The sequence below is a fragment of the Schistocerca cancellata genome, chromosome 2, assembly GCF_023864275.1.
Source record: "Schistocerca cancellata isolate TAMUIC-IGC-003103 chromosome 2, iqSchCanc2.1, whole genome shotgun sequence".
NCBI classification, from domain to species: Eukaryota; Metazoa; Arthropoda; class Insecta; order Orthoptera; family Acrididae; genus Schistocerca; species Schistocerca cancellata.
The window spans coordinates 417,205,991-417,231,666 of record NC_064627.1 but is presented as its reverse complement, the minus strand read 5'-3'; the positions used below and the strand labels follow the sequence as shown (position 1 = coordinate 417,231,666).

Below are 25,676 nucleotides of genomic sequence, written 5' to 3'. Positions count from 1 at the left end.
GGACCGTTTAGCATCGTGTTCTCACTGCTGAACATCATTTTAAAAGTAATGAATCCATTATCACTGTTCAACAGCTTTTCTGTACACATTTCAATGTTGTGCTTAGTGGTTTGATACCTGACCACAATGCAATATTCTGTTGTCCTACTTCTTTTCACACAACTGGATCCATTATGAAGAAAAAGTCGACTGGTCATCCTAGTATGGCACGAATTCTAGAAAGTGTCAGCAGAATAAGACTGTCTCTTCTTCAAAGTCTTGCTGGGCTCAGAGTTTTGGCATATCTTGTCACTTGTTTTATTGCATCTTGAACTGTGAGTTACAATCCCATCTCTATAATCTATGATCATACAGGAACTTCACGAACGTGATTTTGACTAACAGAGACTGTTTTGTGAGAATGCTTTATGTTCTGCTACTGACAATGTTTTGTTAATGATGAGCAATGAAGCTCACGTTCCCTTGGATTGTTTTGTAAACAAGCTGATGACACAGTGGTTAGCAGACTGGACTTGTATTCAGGAGGAGGATAGTTCAAACCTGCATTCGGTCATCCTGATCTAGGTTTTCTGTGATTTTCCTAAATCACTTCAGGTAAATGCTGGGACATTTCCTTTAAAAGGGCAAGGCCGACTTCCTCCTCTATCCTTCCCTATCTGATGTGACCGATAACCTTACTGTTTAGTACCCTCCCTCAAATCAACCAACCATCCTAAACAAGCAAAACTATCATCATTGGGCAACAGACAACATGAAAGAATTGCACCATAAGTCATAGTACAATGCTAAAGTGACAATGTGCTGTGAAGTTTCCAAAGTGGGGATCAGGCATCATTAGGCCTTATTTTCTTTATTGATGTATTTACCGTATTTACTCGAATCTAAGCCGCACTCGAATCTAAGCCGCACCTGAAATATGAGACTCGAAATAAGGGGGAAAAAAAATTCCCAAATCTAAGCCGCACCTGAAATTTGAGACTCGAAATTCAAGGGGAGAGAAAAGTTTTAGGCTGCACCTCCAAATCGAAACAAAGTTGGTCCATTGTAATATGAGACACAATTTAGGTCGAATGAATGACGATACAGCTACAGTAGTTTGGTTCGAGTCGAAAGCTTAGCAGTTAAGTTTTACCAGGTAGCCATTGCTATGCGTCAGGCGCTCCGTCCGTATTTATACGGATACCCTTCCTTTTTCACGTGCTTCGTCTGGTTTGAACCGATTGCTTATTTTGCTTTGATCTGATAAGTGCCGTTTTCAATGTTATAGGTGTTTACGTCAGTCACTCTAAGCTGAAAATGCATTACTATACTGTGTCATGCATTGTTTGTCGCATTCAGATAGTGCGTGTTTACGGCCTGTCGCTGCTCGCGGCATGGCTTGCTTTTGTGCGCGCTACCGCCGCCTACAATTAAAAAAAGAGAGGAATTGTCACATTAGCGAAACAATGGCAAGAGACTGCTATTTGTTGTTACTTACACTGCTGCTTTCTTTGATAATGATCAACAAGAACCAAATAATAGACTGCGTATGATATAACATGTTCTGAACGAAAGTTTGGCGAAAATTTTTCCCCGTTTGAAAATCTTTGCGGCCGCTTCTTTAGTACATCAAATTCTGCACAGAAATTACTCATCTTAGATTTAAAAATCTAGTCAGTTGCCGTGCTTCATTTCTGACTGTATCACTATTAGGCATAAGAGTAATACGAATATAAACACGACACGATACGTATATTCTTCCGCGTTTGCTGTTGTCTCACTCTAGTTTCGTAGTTTATTTGGCAGACAGGATTTAAATGAGATAGAAGCAAACACGAAAGAATACATGGCAAAATGTTTATATTCATATTATTCTTGTGGTCAAGAGAATACTGCATGTGATTCACATTTCATCAGGTTCCTATTAGCAACCATCTCTTCTCACAGGTAGGAAAAAATTCAGAACGTAGAGTTGGCCATATTGACAAAAATCCCAGTATTACCAGTCGGATTTTCGTAGTACATTGAAATTCGAAGATGAGCAATACGGAATTTGCATTTACTTCGTTGGATAATGTATGAAAATGCAGTGGTCGAAAGTCGGGCGGAGAAAAATGCTCGTCTTCCAATTTTTTTTTTTAATTTTATTTACTGACGCAGAGGTTTTGCCGCCAGTATTTATCTTTGTGCCTACAAAGGATGCCTGTGTAGCGCTACATATATTCGACGGCAGAAGTTAGTTGTGGCGGCACCTATCAACATTTTTCAGAACTTCCGCTTGCTTTGCACTCGATTCTAAGCCGCAGGTGGTTTTTTGGATTACAAAAACCGGAAAAAAAGTGCGGCTTAGATTCGAGTAAATACGGTATGTATTTTGAAGAAGGTGGCACTAGTGTTACAGTAAATCCTGAACTTTTTGTTGCAGTGCTATGCAATTTTTTGTGACCACAACGTGAGCCTTTGGGGATTAACATTTGGTTCCAACAAGATGGAGTCACAGCCCATACAGCTAATCCATCCATGGCAGTTGTTCGAGAATTGTTTTCTCAACACTTGATCTCACATTTTGGCAATCTCCAGTGGCCTGAATGATTAGCAGATCCATCAGTTTGCCATTTCTTCTTATGGGGTCATTTGAAATGTGAAGTTGATTGCTGCAAACCTCATTCCCTCAACAATCTGAAGGTTGCAAAAAATGAAGAAATTGCTGCTGTTTCACAGGAAACTTAGAAAACAGATAGGCAGAACTTTAAAGAAAGACTCTTAATGTGTATGCATGACAGAACACCATCTTTCTGATGTTATCTTTAAAAAATAATTGCAATTCTTAAAATGGGTAACTGACAGGTTGTACTGGTGTAAACACATTTTATATATGATCAAATCATAGTACTTTGAAATTCATGTGTTCTTTTTGTGCCACCCTGTATGTTACATAATTTTCCTGTGTGATCGATCACATCTCATTCTTTGCAAGCTTAGTCTGCACATACAAGCTCAAAATATTTTCATAAAAAGAAATTACAACTATATCAATTCTTTTGCATTACTCACCAAAAGAATAGTTATTATTTTTACTATTATCCAATATCTTTCCTTATCAAATAGTTTTGGAAAATAGTTTTGGACAAGTCTTCTGCTTGTGAAGTCCCAAACTGACAGCAACACTTGGTGAGGGGGGCAGGGGTAATGTAAGTTCATATGTTGAGCTGCAGTGTCTCAGTTCTTATGCTATCCATTCCTCAACAGTTCAACTTTTTTGAACATTTCATTTTGTGTAGGGTTGTAATTTTCCTTCTAATAATTGGCATCGTTTTACTTTTTTCTAAAATTTAATACATGTTACAGCCAACATTATTTGCTGTTAATTTGAAACAGTAGATTATGGATAAGGAAAAGAATGTGTGGCTCAGTAGCCTGGTAAAAGTCTTGCAGTTGGGTCTGATTTGCATATCTCTAACTTAATTTAGGAATCGTACCAGGTACTGGGGAAAAGCGATATACAGTTTCTCTTGAATTGGTGCTAGGAGTAGGTTCATAGGTGTTACAGCTAACAACTTTTTCATTACTGATTCTTAAAATTTATGATAGAACACAAACAGAAAATTGATATTTATTTTCTGTAGTATTCTTTTCCATTATTTCAATATATTTTCATATATTATAGATTAGATTTTGCATATAGTATTTATATTGTCTACAATTTTCTGTTAACATATCGTCCTGTTATTGGTTACAGAGTGTGGGAAACCAACACATGGACATCTGAGCAGTGGACTCTGCCATTTGGACATGTTAAAACAGCTTGCTGGAGTCCTTGTGGATCTGTTTTGTTGTTTGCAACATCTCATGAGACTGTCATATATTCTTTATCATTCACAAAAGCTGTGACAGTCTTCTTGGCTGATGCAGAGAAAGCTAGTAGAACAGCCATACCTGTTGCAGATGTTACACCTAGTGAGACAGACACTACTGGTGATAGGTGAGTTTGTGTGTGTGTGTGTGTGTGTGTGTGTGTGAGAGAGAGAGAGAGAGAGAGAGAGAGAGAGAGAGGAGAGAGAGAGAGAGAAGATGCTGAGTCACAAGTGGGCACAACAAAAAGACTGTCAGAAAGTGAGCTTCCAGCCAGCCAGGCGTTCATTGGAAGTAGACAACATGCTCACTCCCACACATGAAAACACAACTTGCACACACATGACCACAGTCTATGGCTGCTAAGTCCATACTGTGAGCAACAGCACATGGTGGGAGAAGCAGCTGAGTGGTGGGGGTAAGCAGGAGGCTGGGGTGGGGATGTGGGGAGGGATAGCAGAGTAGAGGTGGGGCAATAAAGTTCTGCTTGCGAGAGCATTTAGAGACAAGGTGGAGAGAGGGTAGGGCAGCTAGGTGCAGTTGGGATGTTAGACATAGGGCAGGGTGGGTTTGGAGGGGGGGGGGGGGGGTAGCAGAAAAGGACAGAAGTAAAAAAACTGGGTGCATTGGTGGAATAGAGGGATGTGTATTGCTGGACTGGGAACAGGGAAGTGACTAGATGGGTAAAGACAATGGCTGACGAAGGTTGAGACCAAGAGGGTTAGAGGAATGTAGGAGATATTTCAGGGAGAGTTCCCACCTGTGCAGTTCAGAAAAGCTGGTGTTGTTGAGGAGGAGTCATATGGCATAGGCTGTGAAGCAGTCGTTGAAATGAAGAATGCCATGTTAGGCGGTGTGCTCAACAACGGGTTGGTCCAGCTGTTTCTTGGCCACAGTTTTCCTGTTTCCATTCATGCGGACGAACAGCTTGTTGGTTTTGATGCCAACATAGAATGCTGCATAGTGGTTGTAACTTAGCTTGTAGATAACATGACTGACTTCACAGGTAGCCCTGCATTGATGGGATAGTTGATGCTTGTGACCAGACTGGAGTAGGTGGTGGTGGTGGGAGGGTGTACAGGACAGGTCTTGCATCTAGGTCTATTACAGGGATATGAGCCACAAGGCAAGGGGTTGGGTGCATGGCTTGTGTAGGGATTGATGAGGATATTGTGTAGGTTCAGTAGGAGATGGAATAGCATTTTGGGAGGGATGGGGAGAATAGTGGGTAGGACATCTCTCATTTCAGGGGATGACAAGAGGTAGTCAAAACCCTGGTGGAGAATGTGTTTCAGTTGTTCCAGTCCTGGGGGTGGTAGGAGTCATGAGCGTGTGTCCCAGATTTGTTTGAGAGGTAATGCCTTTAAAGGAGAAGTATTTGTCTGCTCTCATAGACCAACACCTTCAGCCTGTTACCCACAACCTAGCCTCCTATATAAAAGATACCAATCATTTCCTTTACCAACTCTCCACAGCTCCTGTTCCTTTATCTCTTCCACTGACTCTCCAAGGCTCCTGTTCCTTTACTACATGGTGCCCTGCTTGTCACAATTGATGCCTCCTCCCTTTACACTAACATTCCTAATGCTCTTGGCCTTACCACAACTGAACACTACCTTATCCGATGACGACGACGACGACGATGACGACAATGATGATGATGACGACACAAACACCCAGCCGCGGGCAGAGAAAATCCCCAATCCGGCCGGGAATCGAACCCGGAAATCAGTGATTCAGAGGCAGCAATGCTAGCCGCTACACCATGAGCTTCAGACACTTTTCCCAATGCCCAATAGTTTTCAAACTTATAACCTCCTCCCTAGTGACCAGCAGGGCACCATGTGGAAAAGGAACAGGAACTGTGGAGAGTCAGTGGATGAAATGGTTGGTATCTTTTATAGAGGAGGATAGGTTGCAGGTGATAGGCTGGAAGCGTAGGTCTAAGAGAGCAGGGATTTTCTCAGTGGGGACACAGTAACCGATAAGGGGCAAACTGGGTGGTCACCAGTCATGTCATCTACAAGCTAAGCTACAACCACTATGCTGCATTCTATGTGGGCACGAAAACCAACAAGCTGTCCGTCTGCATGAATGGTCACAGATGAACTATGGTCAAGGAACAGCTGGACCAACAGATTGTTGAGCACACCTCGTAACAACATGTTCTTCATTTCAATGACTGCTTTACAGCCTGTGCCGTCTGGCTGCTCCTCAACAACACCAGCCTCCCTGCACTATCTCCTACGTTCCTCTAACCCTCTTGGTCTCAACCTTCGTCAGCCATTGTCTTTACCCATCTAGCTCCTTCCCTGTTCCCATTTCAGCAGTACACAGCCCTCTATTCCACCAATGCACCCAGTCTTTTTACTTCTGTCCTTTTCTGCCACCCCCCCCCCCCCCAACCCACCCTGCCCCATGTCTAACATCCCAACTGCACCTAACTGCCCTACCCTCTCTCCACCCCATCTCTACATGCTCCCACAAGCAGTTACTGCTCCACCTCTACTCTGCTGTCCCTTTGCCACATCCCCACCCCAGCTTCCTGCTTACCCCCACCACTCAGTTGCTTTTCCCACCATGCGCTGCTGCTCACCGTCTGGACTCAGCAGAGATTGCGGTCACGTGTGTGTGAGTTGCGTTTGCACACGCGCACGCCTGCCTGCCTCTCTCTCTCTCTCTCTCTCTCTCTCTCTCTCTCTCTCTCTCTCTCTCTCTCTGTGTGTGTGTGTGTGTGTGTGTGTGTGTGTGTGTGTGTGTGTGTGTGTGCGCGTGTGTGTTCTGATGAAGGCCTTGTTGGCCGAAAGCTGACTTTCTGACAGTCTTTTTGTTGTGCCTATCTGTGACTTAGCATGTCCAATGTAAGGTGAGTAGCAAACTGTCCTTTTCATAATATTGTTACATTCCACCCTGGATTTTTCATTGTTTTATTTAGAACTTTATCTTTGGTGAAGCATTTTCAGACCCAGTCCGTAACGTGGTATAAAGCTTTATTCTCGCTTTTTTATATGATTAAAAGGATATTCAGGGTTGATCATTTTGATGCAACTTCATTTTTCGATGGAAGTAACTTTTAAGTTAGAAGAGATTTCTCCTTTGGATGTAAACAATTTGTTACATAGTTGCATCATTGATCCACATAGTCTATTGTTACACAGAAGTGAAAAAAGCTGATATCCAGGTTGCATTATTTGATGGTGATAAGTGTAAATTACACCTATTAATTCCAAACTAAGATCTTTGTGTGTCCACTATAAGATACATGCAGCAGTAATTCCTTTCTGGAATGGGTAAGAGACAGAATCACATCCTGTTAAACAACATACTGTAATTTTTACACTTGTCACCCAGATTATTACAGGATAGCTAGCAATCTTTGAAAACCAGGAATTAGCTGTGAATCTTACATAACCTTGAAAAACAAAGAAATTCAAGTGAAGTCCTGGAATTTAAAACATTCTACTCTGTTATTACTGTTATATAAAAAATAACAAAGTCAATATTTTCTTTTCTTATTAACATTTAGCAAGTGCCTGACAATATTACGGTACTTGTGGGGGAAGCGAATGTGCAGGCAGACATTATATTATGTCAAGCCAGTTACTATGAACAAATATTTGCAGCTTCCGCAAACTTAAGTAAGGTCTACATGCTTTGTAGTTCCTGCTGTGATTGCTAGATGGCAGTAGTGGTATGTGCAGAAAAATTCTTCAGTTTTGAAACTTTTTTAAATTGCTTCGCAACTTTTTTTAATTGCGTTTTGTTTGGTGGATATTAGCTGACATTCAAGTTGTCTCCGTTTCAAGCCTTTTGTGTTCTTTAGAGTTGATTTTATTTCAAAATGTATAGTGGGTAGGAGAAAAGTTGGGAGCAAATAATTTAAAAAGCCCTTGACGAGGCTGCAGATGATGGAAAGGAAAGATTTGAAGGTGATTCAGATTACATGTCATCTGAAAATAGCAGTAGTTCTAGAATTTTTGAAGAAGAGTTGCTGCATACGTTTATCATATTATTTTCACAGATTGTGTTGTTCTGAAGGATTCTCGGCAGATACATCAGGAACTGAATCATAGAATACGAGTCAAGTGAATGTAAAGTTCGACTGCGTATCTCTCAATGTATCAATTTGAATCATATTGTACTCTATGAACGCTAAATTTTGCTTTGAACTTATGTTTTGTGTGTTTCTGTAGATGTAAATGTGCTGTAAACTAAATTAAACATAAAGATTGCGTATTTGTATACGTATTTCAATACTAGAACTTTTTTCAATTTTTTTTTTTCTGCAAAAATTTCTGTAAAATTTAAGTTTTATCTGTGTAATCAGGTTTAACATTAGCTATACTGAAACATGTTTATTTAAAGTAAAAAGTACAATAAATCTAAAAATGTTGTAAAATTCCAACAACATATTAGTACACACGAGTTGTAACTTTGGATAAATCACATATTTTAGCCAGTCCACAGGTAACAGTAGCTACCTACGAGATCAGCACCATATGGATTAGGGAGAGACAGTCATTATTACTGTGAACTCGTGAGATGTAAAAGAAAATATTGTAAAAAAAGAATACTGGGTACATTCTCTTTGAAGTGGCAGGTTAATAAGTGGAAAGTTTTATACAATGTTTCATAGACTTCGACAGTATCCAAATAAATTTTTTCAATATTTTCGAATGAGTAACAAAAATTTTGATCAATTACTTTGTATGTTAACCTTATTAACATAAGTTTCATTCAAATCACTGGAAAGGTGTACTCAATAGACAATTATGGAATGGACATCAGTGTGTTCTGCAAGAGTTGCACTATGTTTCGAATTTAATTTTAGGTGCGCAACAAATAATTAAGGTGACATAAGGACAATTTACAGAAATGCTATATCTGATGAAGCAGGAAACTTTTTTGGTACAGGATTTAGAGGAACACACAATGCAAATGAAATCTTAAGAATACATCACATGTTCATCTACTCCAAACCAGAATTGTTAGTTTTCTAATAGGAGATAATTTCAGTTAAATATAATGCGACATTGTCTGCTCACTAAGTGGTCGCCCATACAGTATTGTTATGAGAAACAGGTCTCAAGCTTTGTAATTAAGCAGTTATTAATTTTTCTAATGTTCTTTCACTCAGGCGAAATATATTCCAGGCACACTTTACTCATAAAAAATTCAGAGAATAAAGTGCATTCTTCGTTTTATTCATATGACCTACTCTGCTGACAGTTGACAACCAAATGGGATTGGAGAATGCATGGAAAGTGGCAGTTTGGTCATGTGGCGTGCAGCTATCAAATCCTAACAATGCTGTGACAGTTTTGTCTCTGGCTTGTTTGTTGGTTGGCGATCAAAAGTGTCACCTGATTCTCACATCGTAACATGCAAGTATCTCCGTGTATAGCCACAGACTGGACAAGAGTAACTGATAGAAATCGCTGTGTGCACTGATCTTAAGCGTTAAAACATGAGCAAAAAGCTTTCTTCTGTGTTTTTGTTGCTTTTCACAACACAACTTCGAAAGTTGACAAAATATAGCCAACTGTGATGTCAATAATAGGGTATGCAGCAGGGATGTGGCATATTTATCTTAAAATTACCTGTTTCTGGTTATTCAGGATACCTGACTGATGTCTAAAGGGCCAATGTCCAATAATTTAAGAGAGTTCATGATTTTAAAAAGGGTCAATGTCCTCTTAAGTCCTTTAATTTTGAAGTTGAAAATTCTAGAAATTTATTATTTAAAAATAAGCTTTAGTTACAGTGATTTACTATAATGATAGTAACAAATAGCCCAAAATATACTGTTAATAGTTGTCAGAAAATGACAAAAAAATATTCAGAAGCTTATAACTTAAAACTAAGGTTCTTGACATTGGCCCTTTTAGATGGTTTCCCATCTACTTAAGAGTCGTGGCTACAGTTCCTCTTGAGGTTTCAAACCTCTAGTGTTATTCATTATTTCAGTATGTTCAGCATCAGAGAACTGCAAACACACTTTAATCATTCCTTATTGCTTCAGTATTCCTCTTCTTTCTCTCAGTGGTTCTTGTGGAGAATTCTCTTCAACTTCATCCACTCTTCTCATTACTAAATTGTGATCTGCATCAGTATCCTCTCTTGGGTATCTGATTTTGGAATCCCTGTCTCTGTATATAATCCAGTTGGAATCGTCCTGTGTCTCCAGGCCTCTTCCTATTATAGCACATCATCTTGCGATTGTTGAACAATGTATTCACAATTACCTGCTGAAATTTATAGCGGAACCCAGTTAGTTTTTCTTCTCCGTGATTCCTATTACCAAACGCATATTCTCCCTTACTCTTGCTGCTTTCCCTTCTCCTACTACTGCATTCCAGTCACCCAAGAGTATTAGATCTTCACACCCCTTTACATACTACATTCCACATTTGATATCCTCACATGTTCTCTCTCTCTCTCTCTCTCTCTCTCTCTCTCTCTCTCTCTCTCTCTCTCTGTCTCTCTCCATCTGTTGTTTGTGACTTTGGCATATATACCTAAACCATTGTTGTTGACATTGGTTTACTGTTGAATCTGACAAAAATAATCCCGTTCACAGTTAACTTACTCTTCATGCAGCCTTCCTATTTATGATAAATCCTGCTACTGTTAAATCATTTTCTGGTGCTGCTGATATTACCGTATATGTGTGTGACCAGAAATCATTACCTTCTTTCCATTTCATTCAGTGATAATCCTTACACCCCCCCTCCCCTTCCCACCACCATCCCTATATCTAAAATGTTTGCATTCCCCTCTCCAGAACTTCTAGCTTTCCTACAATATTCAGACTTCCAGCATTCCATGCTCAGATTTGTTTGCTGTTTAACATTTTTCTTATGGTCACATCAGCTTTGGCATACCTCTCCTGGAAATTTGAATAAGGGAATAATATGGAATATTTTTCCGAGGAAGATACTCATGACACTGTCCAGTTATAGGCTGGTTGTCATGTGGTTACATGTTGTGTGTATTTAGAGGTGCATCCACACAATGCCTTTTTCTGTTGGGCTTTGGGCATGCGCATAAATTTCCAACAGCACAACTACTCATGTGCATTTGTGCATGTGAAATTTCTTGGAAATGGAGGCCGTGAGTTAAGTGCATTGCTTCCTGCCTTTGATGGAAATCTTTGTGCATCTTAGCAGATGACACGCAGCTGGGGGCCCATGTGTGTTTCATTGTTATGTTGTGAAGATTTTTATGTGTAGTAAGGACTGTTGACTCCAAAAGAAGCATGCTTAATTTTATGGAAAAGTTGTAATTAATGCTGCTACTAAAAATTATTGCCCTGAGCATCAAGTATGAGATAAAAGGTCTCCACTCATATTACTATAAAGAATGAGATACCATAAGTTTTGAAGTAGGGAAACAGAGAAGAATAGGACAGAAATCTAAGAAAAATGTTCATCAAAATTGTGAGTGAATATTCATGCTACAATGACTTAATAGCACAACAACTGAGGAACATGACATCTGAACAATAGAAATGATGGCATGCGTGTAGCTCCTCAACAAACTGCTGAAAATAGAAATGAAGGGTGTTGAAGGTGCAAAAAATACAAAATAAGAAAACACAAACTCCATTCTAGTTGATTTTGGCATGTGTGAAATAGCTAAACTTGTTGAGTCCAAGGATGTCAATCCCCATATAATCTTTCATGATTGAAGTTGTGTAAACTTTCTTTTATAAAATGTGATACAAATGATGCATTGGACGTTAATTAATCTTCACATAATGACTATGAAGCTCCCTTAAATATTTCTCAGTTTCAGTAACAATCACTGAAATAGTTTGTTTTGAGATGTGAACTAAATAGTTCAAACTGGTATATAAGTCACCAGTTACTAGCCAACAAAATGTTATTGCCAGCATTACAGCTGCAGTTTCCCGTGCATAAAATATAGAACTTTGCTGTGATCTGCTCCTGAAATTTGAAAACAAAATGTAGTCGTCACTTTGTATTTCTCGTACCTCTGTTATTTAGATACTACTTTACCTACAGTCACTTTTATGCATTCTTTTTCTGCCACCTTTTCTTCACACTAACTGCAGCACAAACTCCCAATGAAAGAAGAGGATCCATAGCTGGCTGTTTTCACAATGAGGCAAAGTGTGGACACAAAAACAGCCATACAACCATGTGTTCTTTCCACAAATTTATGTGCGTGCCCTTTTATTTTCATGTGTCTGCAATTGTGCATGAGGAAAGAGGCATCATATGGACATACCTTAACACTTTTTCTGTTGTGGGAATGTATACACGTCCTGCTACAGATGTTTATATGTGCACCACTTTGATTTTCCTCTCTTGACAGCCAAATGAGTTTCATTCAGCATCTTTTTATCTACAGCCCTACATTTTGTTCTACATCTATTATGCAGTAATCTCTGTTTCTTGAGAAGTTTCTTTACAGTGACTGCATACCCATTATGAACTGTTCTACTGGGTACTTGTCTATGCAGTGCATGGCCAACTATTCTTTTAAACTTGAGACAGATTTCCTCTACATGCTCATGACATGTGCTGAAAGTTTCAAGTTCCTCATTGAGAAATGACACTACTGACTTTTTATGTAGTTTGCTGAAATTATATATATCTTTCTGCATGTAATGGTCACTGATATCAGTTTGTGTGGACATCCTCAAAGAGGTCAGGTCTATTTGTTGCCATTAGATCCTATATATCCATCATGAGTTTCTATCTATCTGTCCTAGGTAGTTTTCAGAGAAGGCATTTAGTAAAGTTTCACGTGATGTATTATCGCACCTACTGCTAACAGAACTGTAATTTTCCCAAGTAATTGTTGGATGGTTAAAGTCTCCGATGATAAGGAAACTTATGTACAAGTGAACTAAGGTTTTCTCTGAAGTTTACAGTTCCATCAGGAGAAAGAAAACTGGTGTTCTACGGATCAGAGTGTGGAATGTCGGATCCCTTAATCGGGCAGGTAGGTTAGAAAATTTTAAAAAAGGGAAATGGATAGGTTAAAGTCAGATATAGTGGGAATTAGTGAAATTCGGTGGCAGGAGGAACAAGACTTTTGGTCAGGTGAATACAGGGTTATAAATACTAAATCAAATAGGGGTAATGCAGGTATAGGTTTAATAATGAATAAAAAAATAGGAGTACGGGTAAGCTACTACAAACAACGTAGTGAACGCATTATTGTGGCCAAGATAGGCACGAAGCCACGCCTACTACAGTAGTACAAGTTTATATGCCAACTAGCTCTGCAGATGATGAAGAAATTGATGAAATGCAAGAAATTATTCAGGTAGTGAAGGGAGACGAAAATTTAATAGTCATGGGTGACTGGAATTAGAGAGTAGGAAAAGGGAGAGGAGGAAACATAGTAGGTGAATATGGATTGGGGGTAAGAAATGAAAGAGGAAGCCGTCTGGTAGACTTTTGGACAGAGCATAACTTAATCATAGCTAACACTTGGTTCAAGAATCATAAAAGAAGGTTGTATACATGGAAGAATCCTGGAGATACTGGAAGGTTTCAGATAGATTATATAATGGTAAGACAGAGATTTAGGAACCAGGTTTAAAATTGTAAGACATTTCCAGGGGCAGGTGCGGACTCTGACCACTATCTATTGGTTATGAACTGTAGATTAAAACTGAAGAAACTGCAAAAAGGTGGGAATTTAAGGAGATGGGACCTGGATAAATTGACTAAACCAGAGGTTGTACAGAGTTTCAGGGTGAGCATAAGGGAACAATTGACAGGAATGGGGAAAGAAATACAGTAGAAGAAGAATGGGTGGCTCTGAGGATGAAGTAGTGAAGGCATATTGAATTTAATTGATGAAAGGAGAAAATATGAAATGCAGTAAATGAAGCAGGCAAAAAGGAATACAAACGCCTCAAAAATGAGATTGACAGGAAGTGCAAAATGACTAAGCAGGGATGGCTATGTAAGGATGTAGAAGCTTATCTCACTAGGGGTAAGATAGATACTGCCTACAGGAAAATTAGAGAGACCTTTGGAGAAAAGAGAACCACTTGTATGAATATCAAGAGCTCAGATGGAAATCCAGTTCTAAGCCAAGAAGGGAAAGCAGAAAGGTGGGAGGAGTATATAGAGGGTCTATACAAGGGTGATGTACTTGAGGACAATATTATGGAAATGGAAGAGGATGTAGATGAAGATGAAATGGGAGATACGATACTGCGTGAAGAGTTTGACAGAGCACTGAAAGACCTGAGTCGAAACAAGGCTCCCAGAGTAGACAACATTCCATTAGAACTACTGACGGCCTTGGGAGAGCCAGCCCTGACAAAACTGTACCATCTGGTGAGCAAGATGTATGAGACAGGCGAAATACCCTCAGACTTCAAGAAGAATATAATAATTCCAATCCCAAAGAAAGCAGGTGTTGACAGATGTGAAAATTACCAAACAATCAGTTTAATAAGCCACGGCTGCAAAATACTAACCCGAATTCTTTACAGACGAATGGAAAAAACTGGTAGAAGCCAACCTCAGGGAAGATCAGTTTGGATTCCGTAGAAATATTGGAACACGTGAGGCAATACTGACCTTATGACTTATCTTAGAAGAAAGATTAAGGAAAGGCAAACCTACATTTCTAGCATTTGTAGACTTAGAGAAAGCTTTTGACAATGTTGACTGGAATACTCTTTTTCAAATTCTAAAGGTGGCAGGGGTAAAATACAGGGAGCAAAAGGCTATTTACAATTTGTACAGAAACCAGATGGCAGTTACAAGAGTCGAAGGGCATGAAAGGGAAGCAGTGGTTGGAAAGGGAGTGTGACAGGGTTGTAGCCTCTCCCCGATGTTATTCAATCTGTATATTGAGGAAGCAGTAAAAGAAACAAAAGAAAAGTTCAGAGTAGGAATTAAAATCCATGGAGAAAGAAATAAAAACTTTGAGGTTCGCCGATGACATTGTAATTCTGTCAGACCGCAAAGGACTTCGAAGAGCAGTTGAACAGAATGGACAGTGTCTAGAAAGGAGGATATAAGATGAACATCAACGAAAGCAAAACAAGGATAATGGAATGTAGTCGAATTAAGTTGGGTGATGGTGAGGGAATTAGATTAGGAAATGAGACACACAAAGTAGTAAAGGAGTTTTGCTATTTGGGGAGCAAAATAACTGACGATGGTCGAAGTAGAGAGGATATAAAATGTAGACTGGTGCAATGGCAAGGAAAGTGTTTCTGAAGAAGAGAAATTTGTTAACGTTGAGTATAGATTTAAGTGTCAGGAAATTGTTTCTGAAAGTATTTGTATGGAGTGTAGCCATGTATGGAAGTGAAACATGGACGATAAATAGTTTGGACAAGAAGAGAATAGAAGCTCGCGAAATGTGGTGCTACTTAAGAATGCTGAAGATTAGATGGATAGATCACATAACTAATGACGAGATATTGAATAGAATTGGGGAGAAGAGGAGTTTGTGGCACAACTTGACAAGAAGAAGGGATCGGTTGGTAGGATATGTTCTGAGGCATCAAGGGATTGCAAATTTAGCATTGTAGGGCAGCGTGGAGGGTAAAAATCGTAGAGGGAGACCAAGAGATGAATACACGGAGCAGATTCAGAAGGATGTAGGTTGCAGTAAGTACTGGGAGATGAAGCAGCTTGCACAGGATAGAGTAGCATGGAGAGCTGCATCAAACCAGTCTCAGGACTGAAGACCACAACAACAACATGAGATGAGACGAGAGGTAGCGATAGAAGGGTCAGATTATTGTTTTATGGCCACCCCTGATACTGAGTCTTGCCCAAACAATCTCACATGCAGCTTCAATTTCTATCTTAGTGTATTTGAGTTTTTTGTCTACTGTGAGAAATACACCGCCTCCATTTTCCATTTGCCTACCCTTTCAATATATATTTCAGTTTTCCCCAAAAATCTCATTGCTATCAATTTCAGGTTTCAACCAGCTTTCTGTACCTAGTATTATGTGAGCTTCACTGCTTTTCAGGAGCACTTCAAACTCTGGCACTGTGTTGCGAATTATTTGGTAGTTTACCATTAGGATTTTAATGCTCTCACCTGTGGGAGGCATTTCTTCCAATCTTACATTGATGCTTCTGGGTTACCTACAGCTTTTACATGGATTGGATGGAGAGTTGGCTAATCTAAAAATCCCTTCTGTGTACCCCACGTACAGTTAGTTACCTGAGTAGCAACTTCTGATGTGTAGTGCGCACTGGACCTATTTAGGGGGACCCTAGTGTTCTCAACCCTATGGCACAAGTCCAGGGAGTCGCAGCCTAGCTTATCACAGAACTTTTGAAGTCTCTGGTTCAGTCCTTCTACTCAACTGAGAACCAAAAGGCCACGATCAATTCTGGGGACAATGCTGCAAATTGTGAGCTTCATTGAAACTCCACTCACAAGGCTGGTCTTGTCAACCTTCTGTGCCAGTCACTGGAATGACCCAGGAATGACTTCAGAGCTCAGACGACAGACTTAATTTGTTCCAATATGTGCCACAGTTTTCAGTTGGTTACACCCTGTTCCCTCAGTTGCAGCTGGAATAGCCTCTTCACTATGTTGAATGAGGCCCCCAGGCATACACAGTAGTGCACCTGGTATCCTTTCCTGTCCCTTTCTGCCATTTCCCTAAGGGGCACCACCATTCGCCGTGTGTTCAATTTTCTAATGATTAATAGACCCCATACCCTTTTGAGTTCTACCTCCTGACACTGTAAAAAACTGGTTTCCCCAAAGCAGATGTAGTGAGTCCCACTGGGTCAGTTTCAGTGAAAGGCAGCACCTCAAACTTTGTTGGTTAAGGGGATCGGTACAATGCCCTGAGTCCTCCCTGGTCCCCATCCATCCCTGGAGAGGACGCCTAGATCTGCCATTGACAAGCCACACACAGTCAAGTGGAAGGATAATGACAGACCCTGTACTTTTTGCAGAAGAGACAGGATCCACAGGAGAGGATAGTATTTGTACCTCTCATGCAGGTATCACACATACACTACTCTCAGGTGCACACTGACTTGTAGCATCTGTCAATCGTTTGACAGTAGTCGGGGTGACTTCCAGCTGCTTATGAATGTCAGCCAACTCATCCCGTGTTTGAGAACAGCATTCACAGTGAGGCTGCATTTTGGCCGATGCAATGAATTACAAGGAAGTGAACGAAGGACTTAAAATTAAACCTGCTGATTATCTTTTAATCTGTTGAACTAAAAGTTGCTAATTCCCTATAAGAATTGAAGCAGATACACAAAACCACATTTCTGTTAAGGCAACACAAAAACCTGTGGTAAAAATTATGTTTCCTAAAACATTTTGATGTTAATTATAGTTGTTGGCAAACTTAAAAACAGAGTTAACTTGAAATAAATGCAGATAATATATAGAGCTACCCCTCTTTAACAGAAAACTAGATGCAACACAAAATGTTAGTTAAAAAATTTGCTACAGTAACTAATGTGTGACTGATCATGAGCATGAATTCCACACACAAAGGGGTCTGTACCAGATTAGACTTATAGAGTAAATAGACAAAATTCGAAGAAGAGCAGCATGTTTTGTTACAGGTTCATTTAAAAAGTGTGAAAGTGTCATGGAGATGTTCAGGCAACACCACTGCCAGAGGCTGTAAGTGTGTCCTCCTGCAGCCCTGTGTTTCTTACTATTAAAGTTCCGAGAATTTACATTCCCAGAAGAGTCAGCAAATGAATTGCATCCTCCTCCTACATATATTTCATCAAAAGATCGTAGAGGTAAAATAAGGGATTCAAGCTCTATATGTGTCTGACATTTGGCAACAACGCAAAAGTCACGAAAGTTTCATTGTGCCCAATGTGTGAAAAATACTTTGTGAACACTATAAAATAAAAGGATGATTTAATCTTATCAATAATAGCCAGTGCAGCAAATTGATATCATTCAAGAAATTTATCATGGCTGTGAACCCTGTAGCAGACAGTCTTAGACAGTAACTGATGGTAAGAGTGAAGATAGATTCCCAACACTATAGGTGAAAGGGCAAATAAAATAAATAACCAAGTGTCATAATAGTATGCCAAAAAATTGTACAAGTGCCACAGTGAAGAATTGTCATGTAATCTGAAGAACTGTTTTTTGAGAATTTTACAGGCATGTGTGATTAAAGTAAATGTCAGTGATGAAGGCAAATGTTGTCGTAGGCAAAATACTGTGTCATTTAGTGCTTAAATACAATTTTCCTGCATTTTAAAAGTAAGAAAACTCATTGTAATTGGTTTAAAAGAGTGATACGTTTTGTAGAGATTTTTTTTAAAAAAACGTGGTTATTTAATTTTCGGCGTTTGATCAACAGTAGAATTATTCAATGTATGGATGTTATATGATATGGTTTTTTTTAACTTCCCGATGCACACTTAACACTTCTTTTATTTCCTGCTACTGTGACTAAAGGATTGGAGGACTACCAGTTTCAATTGTGTGGGATGGTCGTGGCCAATATGTAGCAGTACTATTCAAGGAAAGCAGGCACATTGCTGTCTTCAAAAGTAAACTGAAACCAGTTTTTCAGCTGACACCATGGTATGTACATTTTTCCTTCAAGGTTAAACACAAATGCATTGGCAGTAATTGATTTTCAGTATCTTTGATGGAACATTCGTCTTTCCTTTCCATGTTTTATTTTTTTTAGCATGTGCAGTTTAGTATTAAATCTGGTGGGTAATTATGTGAATGTGCCCATCAAACAGATCTTAACTCATTTTCTCCAATTAAAACGCTGTCTTTAAGCCTTCTCCTATCAATTCAATAACCTATTGACATTGCTGTTTTATGTATTTGCTTTGCTAGCATAACTTTTGATTTCCTTTGTGTCTTCTTCAGGAAATGTTTACTAGTATATAATGTTGTAACATTTTTCTACTTGGATACAAATGGCAAACATGTTTAAAGATTCTTGAGGCAAGAGTTAACATACAAAGTGAGTTGCGAGAGTAAATCAAAATGCATGCATTTGATGTTACATTAAGTATTACTTATCAATTATTTCACCTCTGGCCAATTTTGTTTGTGTGAAATGTGCCGAGTTGCACCATAGTTTAGAAGTCCATGTTGAACTGTATGCCAACTTATAAGTGGCAGTGGAAGTCACTTTAGAGGACAAAGGAAGGCAACAGCAGACTATCTCCAACAGGACCATGCCTAATAAAGTTTTTTTTTTTTTTTTTTTTTTTTGGAGGGGGGGGGGGGGCTTATGATTGCTGTAATCTTATGCTGGTCTGTAGATCCATTGCCTGGAAGTCAAGAGTCCAAAAAGATGTCAGGCTCATTATCTTGTGTCCTGGAAATTGCAATGGCGTGACTATAAAGTTCTCATATGAGTGAAGTAGCAGAGCCCAGGACTTTTCAGAAGTAGGTTGCGATTATACATGTCCAGGAAAGATGAACTGGACAACACATCATAGACCCAGTTCACAGTGGAACCATAGTAACTTCACGGAGCATGAGAGACTTTGACTACATTTTAAGAGATTCCAAATTTCCTATAACTGCCAAGTACTGTTCCTTATATTTACTCAGTGAGCAAAGTCTGCTGCAGTCCCTACTAACTGTGTACCCCAGATCACTGTTGAAATCATTATACTGTAATCAAATCTTGAATGCTCCTTTTATAATCTAATCTCAGTAACTTGTCAAGGTTCTCAACTTTTTAATTGTGAATCCATCATCTACACACTATCCCACAAAGATTGATTTGTCCAGCTTATTCTAGTTTGTATGGTACCTATGTTTAATGCAGCTCTTGATAATAGTACAAGCAATATGCTTCACACAAATACCAGAGAATACTGCTTCCATTTTTCATTTGAAGACATAAGTTATGTGTAACAGTCTGTAGTATATGCCACGTATTTTGAGTAGGGCACAACACTGAACCTTGGGAGTACTTGCTCTGTTATGCTCGTCATTGTGCTTCACTAGAGAAGAAATACCTCCGGTTTTTTTCAAAAAAGCTTTGTAAAATGAATAAAGCACTTGAAGACATGTATATATTTACAATCTCTGCAGTAAGATTATACATGTACACTTAAGTTTTTTGGTAAAAATTGGATTATCTTATTTTAGTATAATAGTAATTTCAGATTCGTAAAGTATCCAGAGACTTGGGACATTCACGCAGCTAGCAGTGTGTAATAATCACAGACTTCTCTCTCCTCCCCCCCCCCCCCCCCCCCCCCCCCCCCCATCACCACCCTCTATTTTTCTCATAAATTATGCAGTTAAAATGTTCCTAATTGCAAAGGAAGAATAATCGTATTACTGCTATCTTATAAGTTTCCTTTAATTTACATCTATGGTCACAAACTTTTTGTTAACAAATCACCAGTTTCTGTCTGTAATGACCATCATCAGATCTGTTTTATAAAAACAAAGTCCTAATGTACTGCAGCCATAGTGGCATCGTCAAACGTTAAATGCAAAATCACACCAGCATCGTCAAATATATATAAATAACATCATATGCATGAGTCATGTTGTCAGTAGTACTACAGGTTAAATGCAAAATCAGCACCAGCATCGTCAAATATATATAAATAACATCATACGCACGAGTCATATTGTCAATAGCTTTACTGGTTTTGAACAGTAGTGGTACTGACAACATTACCCATGCATATGATGTTATTTGTATATATTTGACGATGCTGGTGCTGATTTTGGAATTAACATTTGAAAATGCCACTATGGCTGCAGTACATTAGGACTTTGTTTTTATAAAACAGATCTGATGATGGTCATTATAGATCAAAACCGGTGATCTGTTAACAAGAAGTTTGTAACCATAGATGTAAATTAAAGGAATCTTATTGGATATAGGGGTCACTGTTTTATTCGCGACAATGTCGCAGCTTGTTATTGCTATCTGTCTACACATAAATTAACAGTACTACATTAATAATTTCCTATTTTCGTGTAGAATGGAATATACAGGATGTAACTAAATTATCTTTGTAGATTTTGGGAGCTTACAGTGGGAACCAAGTTTAGTATTGGAACTCATGTCTGGAAAAGTACTGTTTTCTTGCTGCATGTAAAATATCACAACACATGTTGCTATCTTGACTCTTGCTGCTTGTCATCTGGATCCACTAACAGGTAGGGCTTGATGTAGTGACGATCAATGTCAACAGAGATATGGTTGCTCTGTACCATGTTTTGCTACACACAATCACCAGTTCCTGGTCTTCCAGCATCTACCACAGCCATAAACCGAGCTGTCCTTTAATGCCACAGGGGTCTCATAAATCAAGGATTTTATGCGATAACGTGGGTAGTAGTCTAGTGGGTTCTAGCTCTGAGAATGTCCATGCCAAGCAATTGGGGCATTGTGACCTATCCACTGTTGCCCATATTGTTGGTCCACGTGATGTAAGACTACATGTGAAAAATGAGGTCGTGTGCCATCGTACTGGAACCACGTATTTTGTCACACACATTTTGACACACATGCACTGACACATCTTCCAAAAGCCTATGCAGCATGTTGTTATGGAATTGCAAGTACGTAGCACCCATGAGATGTGGTGGAATATGGTATGGCACAATCGCACGTCCATCTAGGAACTGCCCAAATGTTCAGACTGTATTGTTCCCAAGGGGGCACACAGCGTGCAGGTTTTCATCCGCCCACACATGACTGTTGTGGGAAATGAGAACTCCTTCCCTGCTGAACTTGGCTTCAGCTGTGAAAAGTAAGCACTATGGGAAGTCGGGCTCATCCACACAACAGTGCAAGAACCATCTGCAGAAGTGAGTTCATGACACAAAATCCTGTGGCTGCATTGCCTGTACCTTCTGGGGGGTGGTATGGGTGTAGCTGCTGCTCATGCAAATCACATTTTCATTATGCACATTCAGTCTACCTGCAATGTTTGTGGTACTCATCATTGTGTTCTCTTCTACTGCATGGGATGCAACATCTTTAAATTCAGTGTTTGGAGCCAACATGGAGCACCACAGTCAGCCCTGCTGGTGGTGAATGTACTGGTCTCTGAGGCCCGCTTGTACACTGTAACAAAGAGGGAATGCAAAGGTATCTGATGGTGTGTAAAACGTTGCACATACAATTTGATGAGAAACCTTTCCATTGCACCAAGCTTCACTATACAATAACATCTAGTCGGTGTATTATGAAAACATGTAGTTCACTGTGATCACCAGCAACACACTAAAAATGAAATGTAAGTAAAGCTTACATTCTGTATTGTAGTCACTGATTACTAAAATGTACAGTTGTTCATTATGAACAAAGACCTCGGCCGCAACAGCAGGTACAGACCTCTACCAGCAGATCACAAACTCTGAATGGCATGTAAACAAACATGTAGTGGGTGTGGGACATCGGGTAATTGGTGAATGACATATGTAATACCCTAGTCAGTTGCAACGAAAATGCCGAAGTTTTGAACATGTGTTGTGGCGTATTGTGTGTAGTGGAAAAATCTTATGTTTCCAGATATGAGTTCTTAAGCTAAACTTAATCATTTTGGTCCTCACTACAGATCCTCATAATCTGTAAAGAGAATTTAGTTATACCCAGTGTTTGCACCTTTTTTGTGATGAATTAGAGTATCTCTTGCTTGAAATAATGCTTCTTAATATATTTTCTCTTGAGCACTATCTGCTGGTTCTTTGTTTATATACTCAATAAGAACTATTAGGTAAACTACATTCCAGATGGGACATAAAACGATAAGCCTTGACTTCATTTTTGGGACCGTAACGAAAATACCATTTAATCTTGTTTCCTTGTATAAGAGTCAGTCAATGAGACAACTGAAAACAAAGTAACTAATAGTTCAAAAGTAATTACTATAACTGTTAATACATTTATGCCACTGTGAGACAAGATGGTCAATGCCTTCATGGAAAAATGTTTGTGGTTGCCTACAGAACCATGATTGTACCCAGGAATGCATCTCTTCATCCGAAGCAAATCGACAGCCGTGATATCTCTCTTCAGGGTTCCAGAAATATAGAAATCATATGAGGAGAGATCGGGACTGTATGGAGGATATGTAAGGGCTTTCCATTGAAACTTCTGCAGTGTAATTGTAACAACTTTAACAACATGGGGGCAGTCATGGAGTTGAGTAAGAGTAGAAAGGGTATAGTTATCAAATGCAGCAGGAAATAACTCTCCCTCCCTCCCTCCCTCGACCAATCTGCCTACCTACCTACCTACCTACCTACCTACCTATCTACCTACCTATTAGGCTTATTAACTATAGGGAAGATGTTCGTTAGCTAAAGCTATTACGAAGTATATGACACAGTTAGAGGATCAAAATATTTAAAGGATATTTCTGCTTTAGTGAGATGTACTGGATATATTATATGAAAAGCTTTTGTGTGCACTAGATGAAACACTATAGTGCTGAATCCTCAGATAATAATGACAGTGTTTTTAAAAGGTTTATTTGCTTTTATACAGTTCATTAGACGTGCCAGTACTTGGTATTAGAAATGCACCTGCAATCAAGTTCTGTGATCAACTAACATGTAATGTGCCAGCTGTAGACATGAGTTTGAAGATGTCTGACTTAGTCCTCATTTCTTTGTTTTGAGAAGGCAACCATAAATCTTCCACAAAAATTATGTTCGAAATGGATAAGCACTTGTTTGTATTCGTTACTTCCTGGTAACACCATGGGCCACCAGCCATAGAAGTATGTGTCTCTGCAACTCGGAAACAGGACTGACACACAAAAAATGTAGTCTTCACTATTGATACAGCTTCTTAAAATAGTGGCTTCAGTTCCGTCTTGCAAAGCCTTTTACCTAAAATTTAAAAAAACCTGGAGTCTTCTTAATGTGGGTCACATAAAACCAGTATAGTCCCAAAAGTTGCAATTTTCGTAAAACAAAATGCCTTCACTATTATAACGATCATTAAATATTCTCTCTGGTATCAATAACTGTTTGTCATGTGACTCTAGATTATCATAAGTGGACGATTCATCTTCTGAATTTAAAATAAATGTCTTCAATTAATGTGAGTGTTCCTGTAATACAGTTCTGCTTATCTTCAGTCACAACTTAAATATGAACCATAGTCAGAGATATTAATACTCACAGTTCATCCATACGTAATGTCATTGCATTGATTAAAATGACAACTTCACACAGTGTACCTAGTGATTACTGAAAAGCCTTTAGAGATTACATAACTATCAATGAAGTCTGTTATATGTAATACTGAGTTAACACTTCCCAGAAATACTGATTCATAATGTAATTGCAATGCGAACACATTGTGAACAGACTCGTGAAATTGCAGTGTCGCGAGTTATTTCAATCTTCTTGATTGTTTCACCATATAATTCACAGTTTAAGTACAGTGCATAATTCCACATTACGGTTAAAAATTCATCACCTTCATTTCCAAGTACACTGTTTATAGTCAGAGATGATATTACTATATGTAACAACCACTTTATCCCATTTTTATATTGATAACATACATTCTACTTTTCTGAATCTCGAATTATCTTCTATGTTGAATTAACTTCCAATGAATTAGAAAGGTTAACCTCTACCGAATATCCAGTTTCAAATTGCTGAACTTTCCAGTTTAGGTCCTAATAACTTCGGAATACTCTTCAGAAATCATTTAAAAAGCTTTAACTTCGTTAACAGTATAAAGTGACACAGACTGAATAAAACGCACACATTTTTATATTAACAGTCTGAACTTCTCTACAGAAGTGGTTGCAACATTGTTTATTTCAACATTTTAACAATGTAATAAAAATATCGGCAAATCTTCCAAGGCATCCTCCCATCAGCAGGATTTCAAAACAACTGGCACTGGGCAGGGTCATGATAGCAGCTCACCTCTGGAATAACTTGCCACCCCCATAGTTCTCACAAGAAACAAAACAAATACACTTTTATTAGGTAAAACATGAAAACAGCTACAACTGCAAATAACATTAATAACCTACCTGATAGTGCACAGTGGAAATCACCACATAGGATTTCACGGCTCTTTTTGAAACACTACATACTGTTCAGTGCATGTATGGCATATATTTTATTCAACGTAATTTGAGGGACATTCCATACTACTTTGGGGGGAGGGGGGGGGGGGGGGGACAGAATAGATTTATTGAATTGTCAGGTAACATATATTAGGAGATGGATACTTAATGAAGGTATAAAAAAGACAAAACAGTTTCAAATTGAAAAAAAAATCATTGTTGACAGCTATGCATGATCTTAGATGAAAAGGGATGCAGTTTACAGTTAAATCTACTTTTAGAAATCATTTTTATTGCTGGTATAAGTGTCATTGTGTTGCACATATCAAAGGAAAGTATCTTCATTGATATTGTTCTTCCTTTTTATAAAATTTCATCATGTATGAAATGATGATGGCTGTTATTCTTTTACAGTAAACTATTTGTGCATCAGGGAAAAAACGCTGAACACTTACTGTTGTGTTACTTTTTATCCATATCTCTCAAAAATATGTCACTGAAACCCTGAAGTAATTTTCTCTCTTTTCAGTTGCTTCATCAGTGGAATTTCTGATGAAATGCCAAATGCTATATGTTTTCAAAACAACTATGAGGAAGGTGCTTTACTGACAATTGTAAGTACTTGCTCCATTTCATTTGAAGTTAACTTAGATATATAGTCATGTTGTTAAAGATGCTGATGTGTAATGAAATCTGCCTCCCCTCAACCTTCAGATTGATGCTCACTATCTCCTCGCATGGTGGTTATGCAAAATACACCCTTCATATGAGGGGTGTTGGAAGTAAAAGGTACAGAACACGACTATACGTATAATTGAAATCTTCATT

At 38.8% G+C, this 25,676-nt stretch overlaps 1 protein-coding gene across 2 annotated transcripts in view; it reads left to right on the top strand.

The window, feature by feature from the left end:
• Window positions 1–25,676, top strand: part of LOC126161862 (aladin-like) — a 74,288-nt gene that overhangs the window by 46,503 nt on the left and 2,109 nt on the right. For both annotated transcript variants that reach the window (XM_049917978.1, XM_049917979.1), the window contains exons 7-9: window positions 3,719–3,961; window positions 18,259–18,387; window positions 25,378–25,462. In XM_049917978.1, coding sequence (XP_049773935.1) covers window positions 3,719–3,961; window positions 18,259–18,387; window positions 25,378–25,462 — 457 coding nt within the window. The remainder of the gene's footprint in view (window positions 1–3,718; window positions 3,962–18,258; window positions 18,388–25,377; window positions 25,463–25,676) is intronic.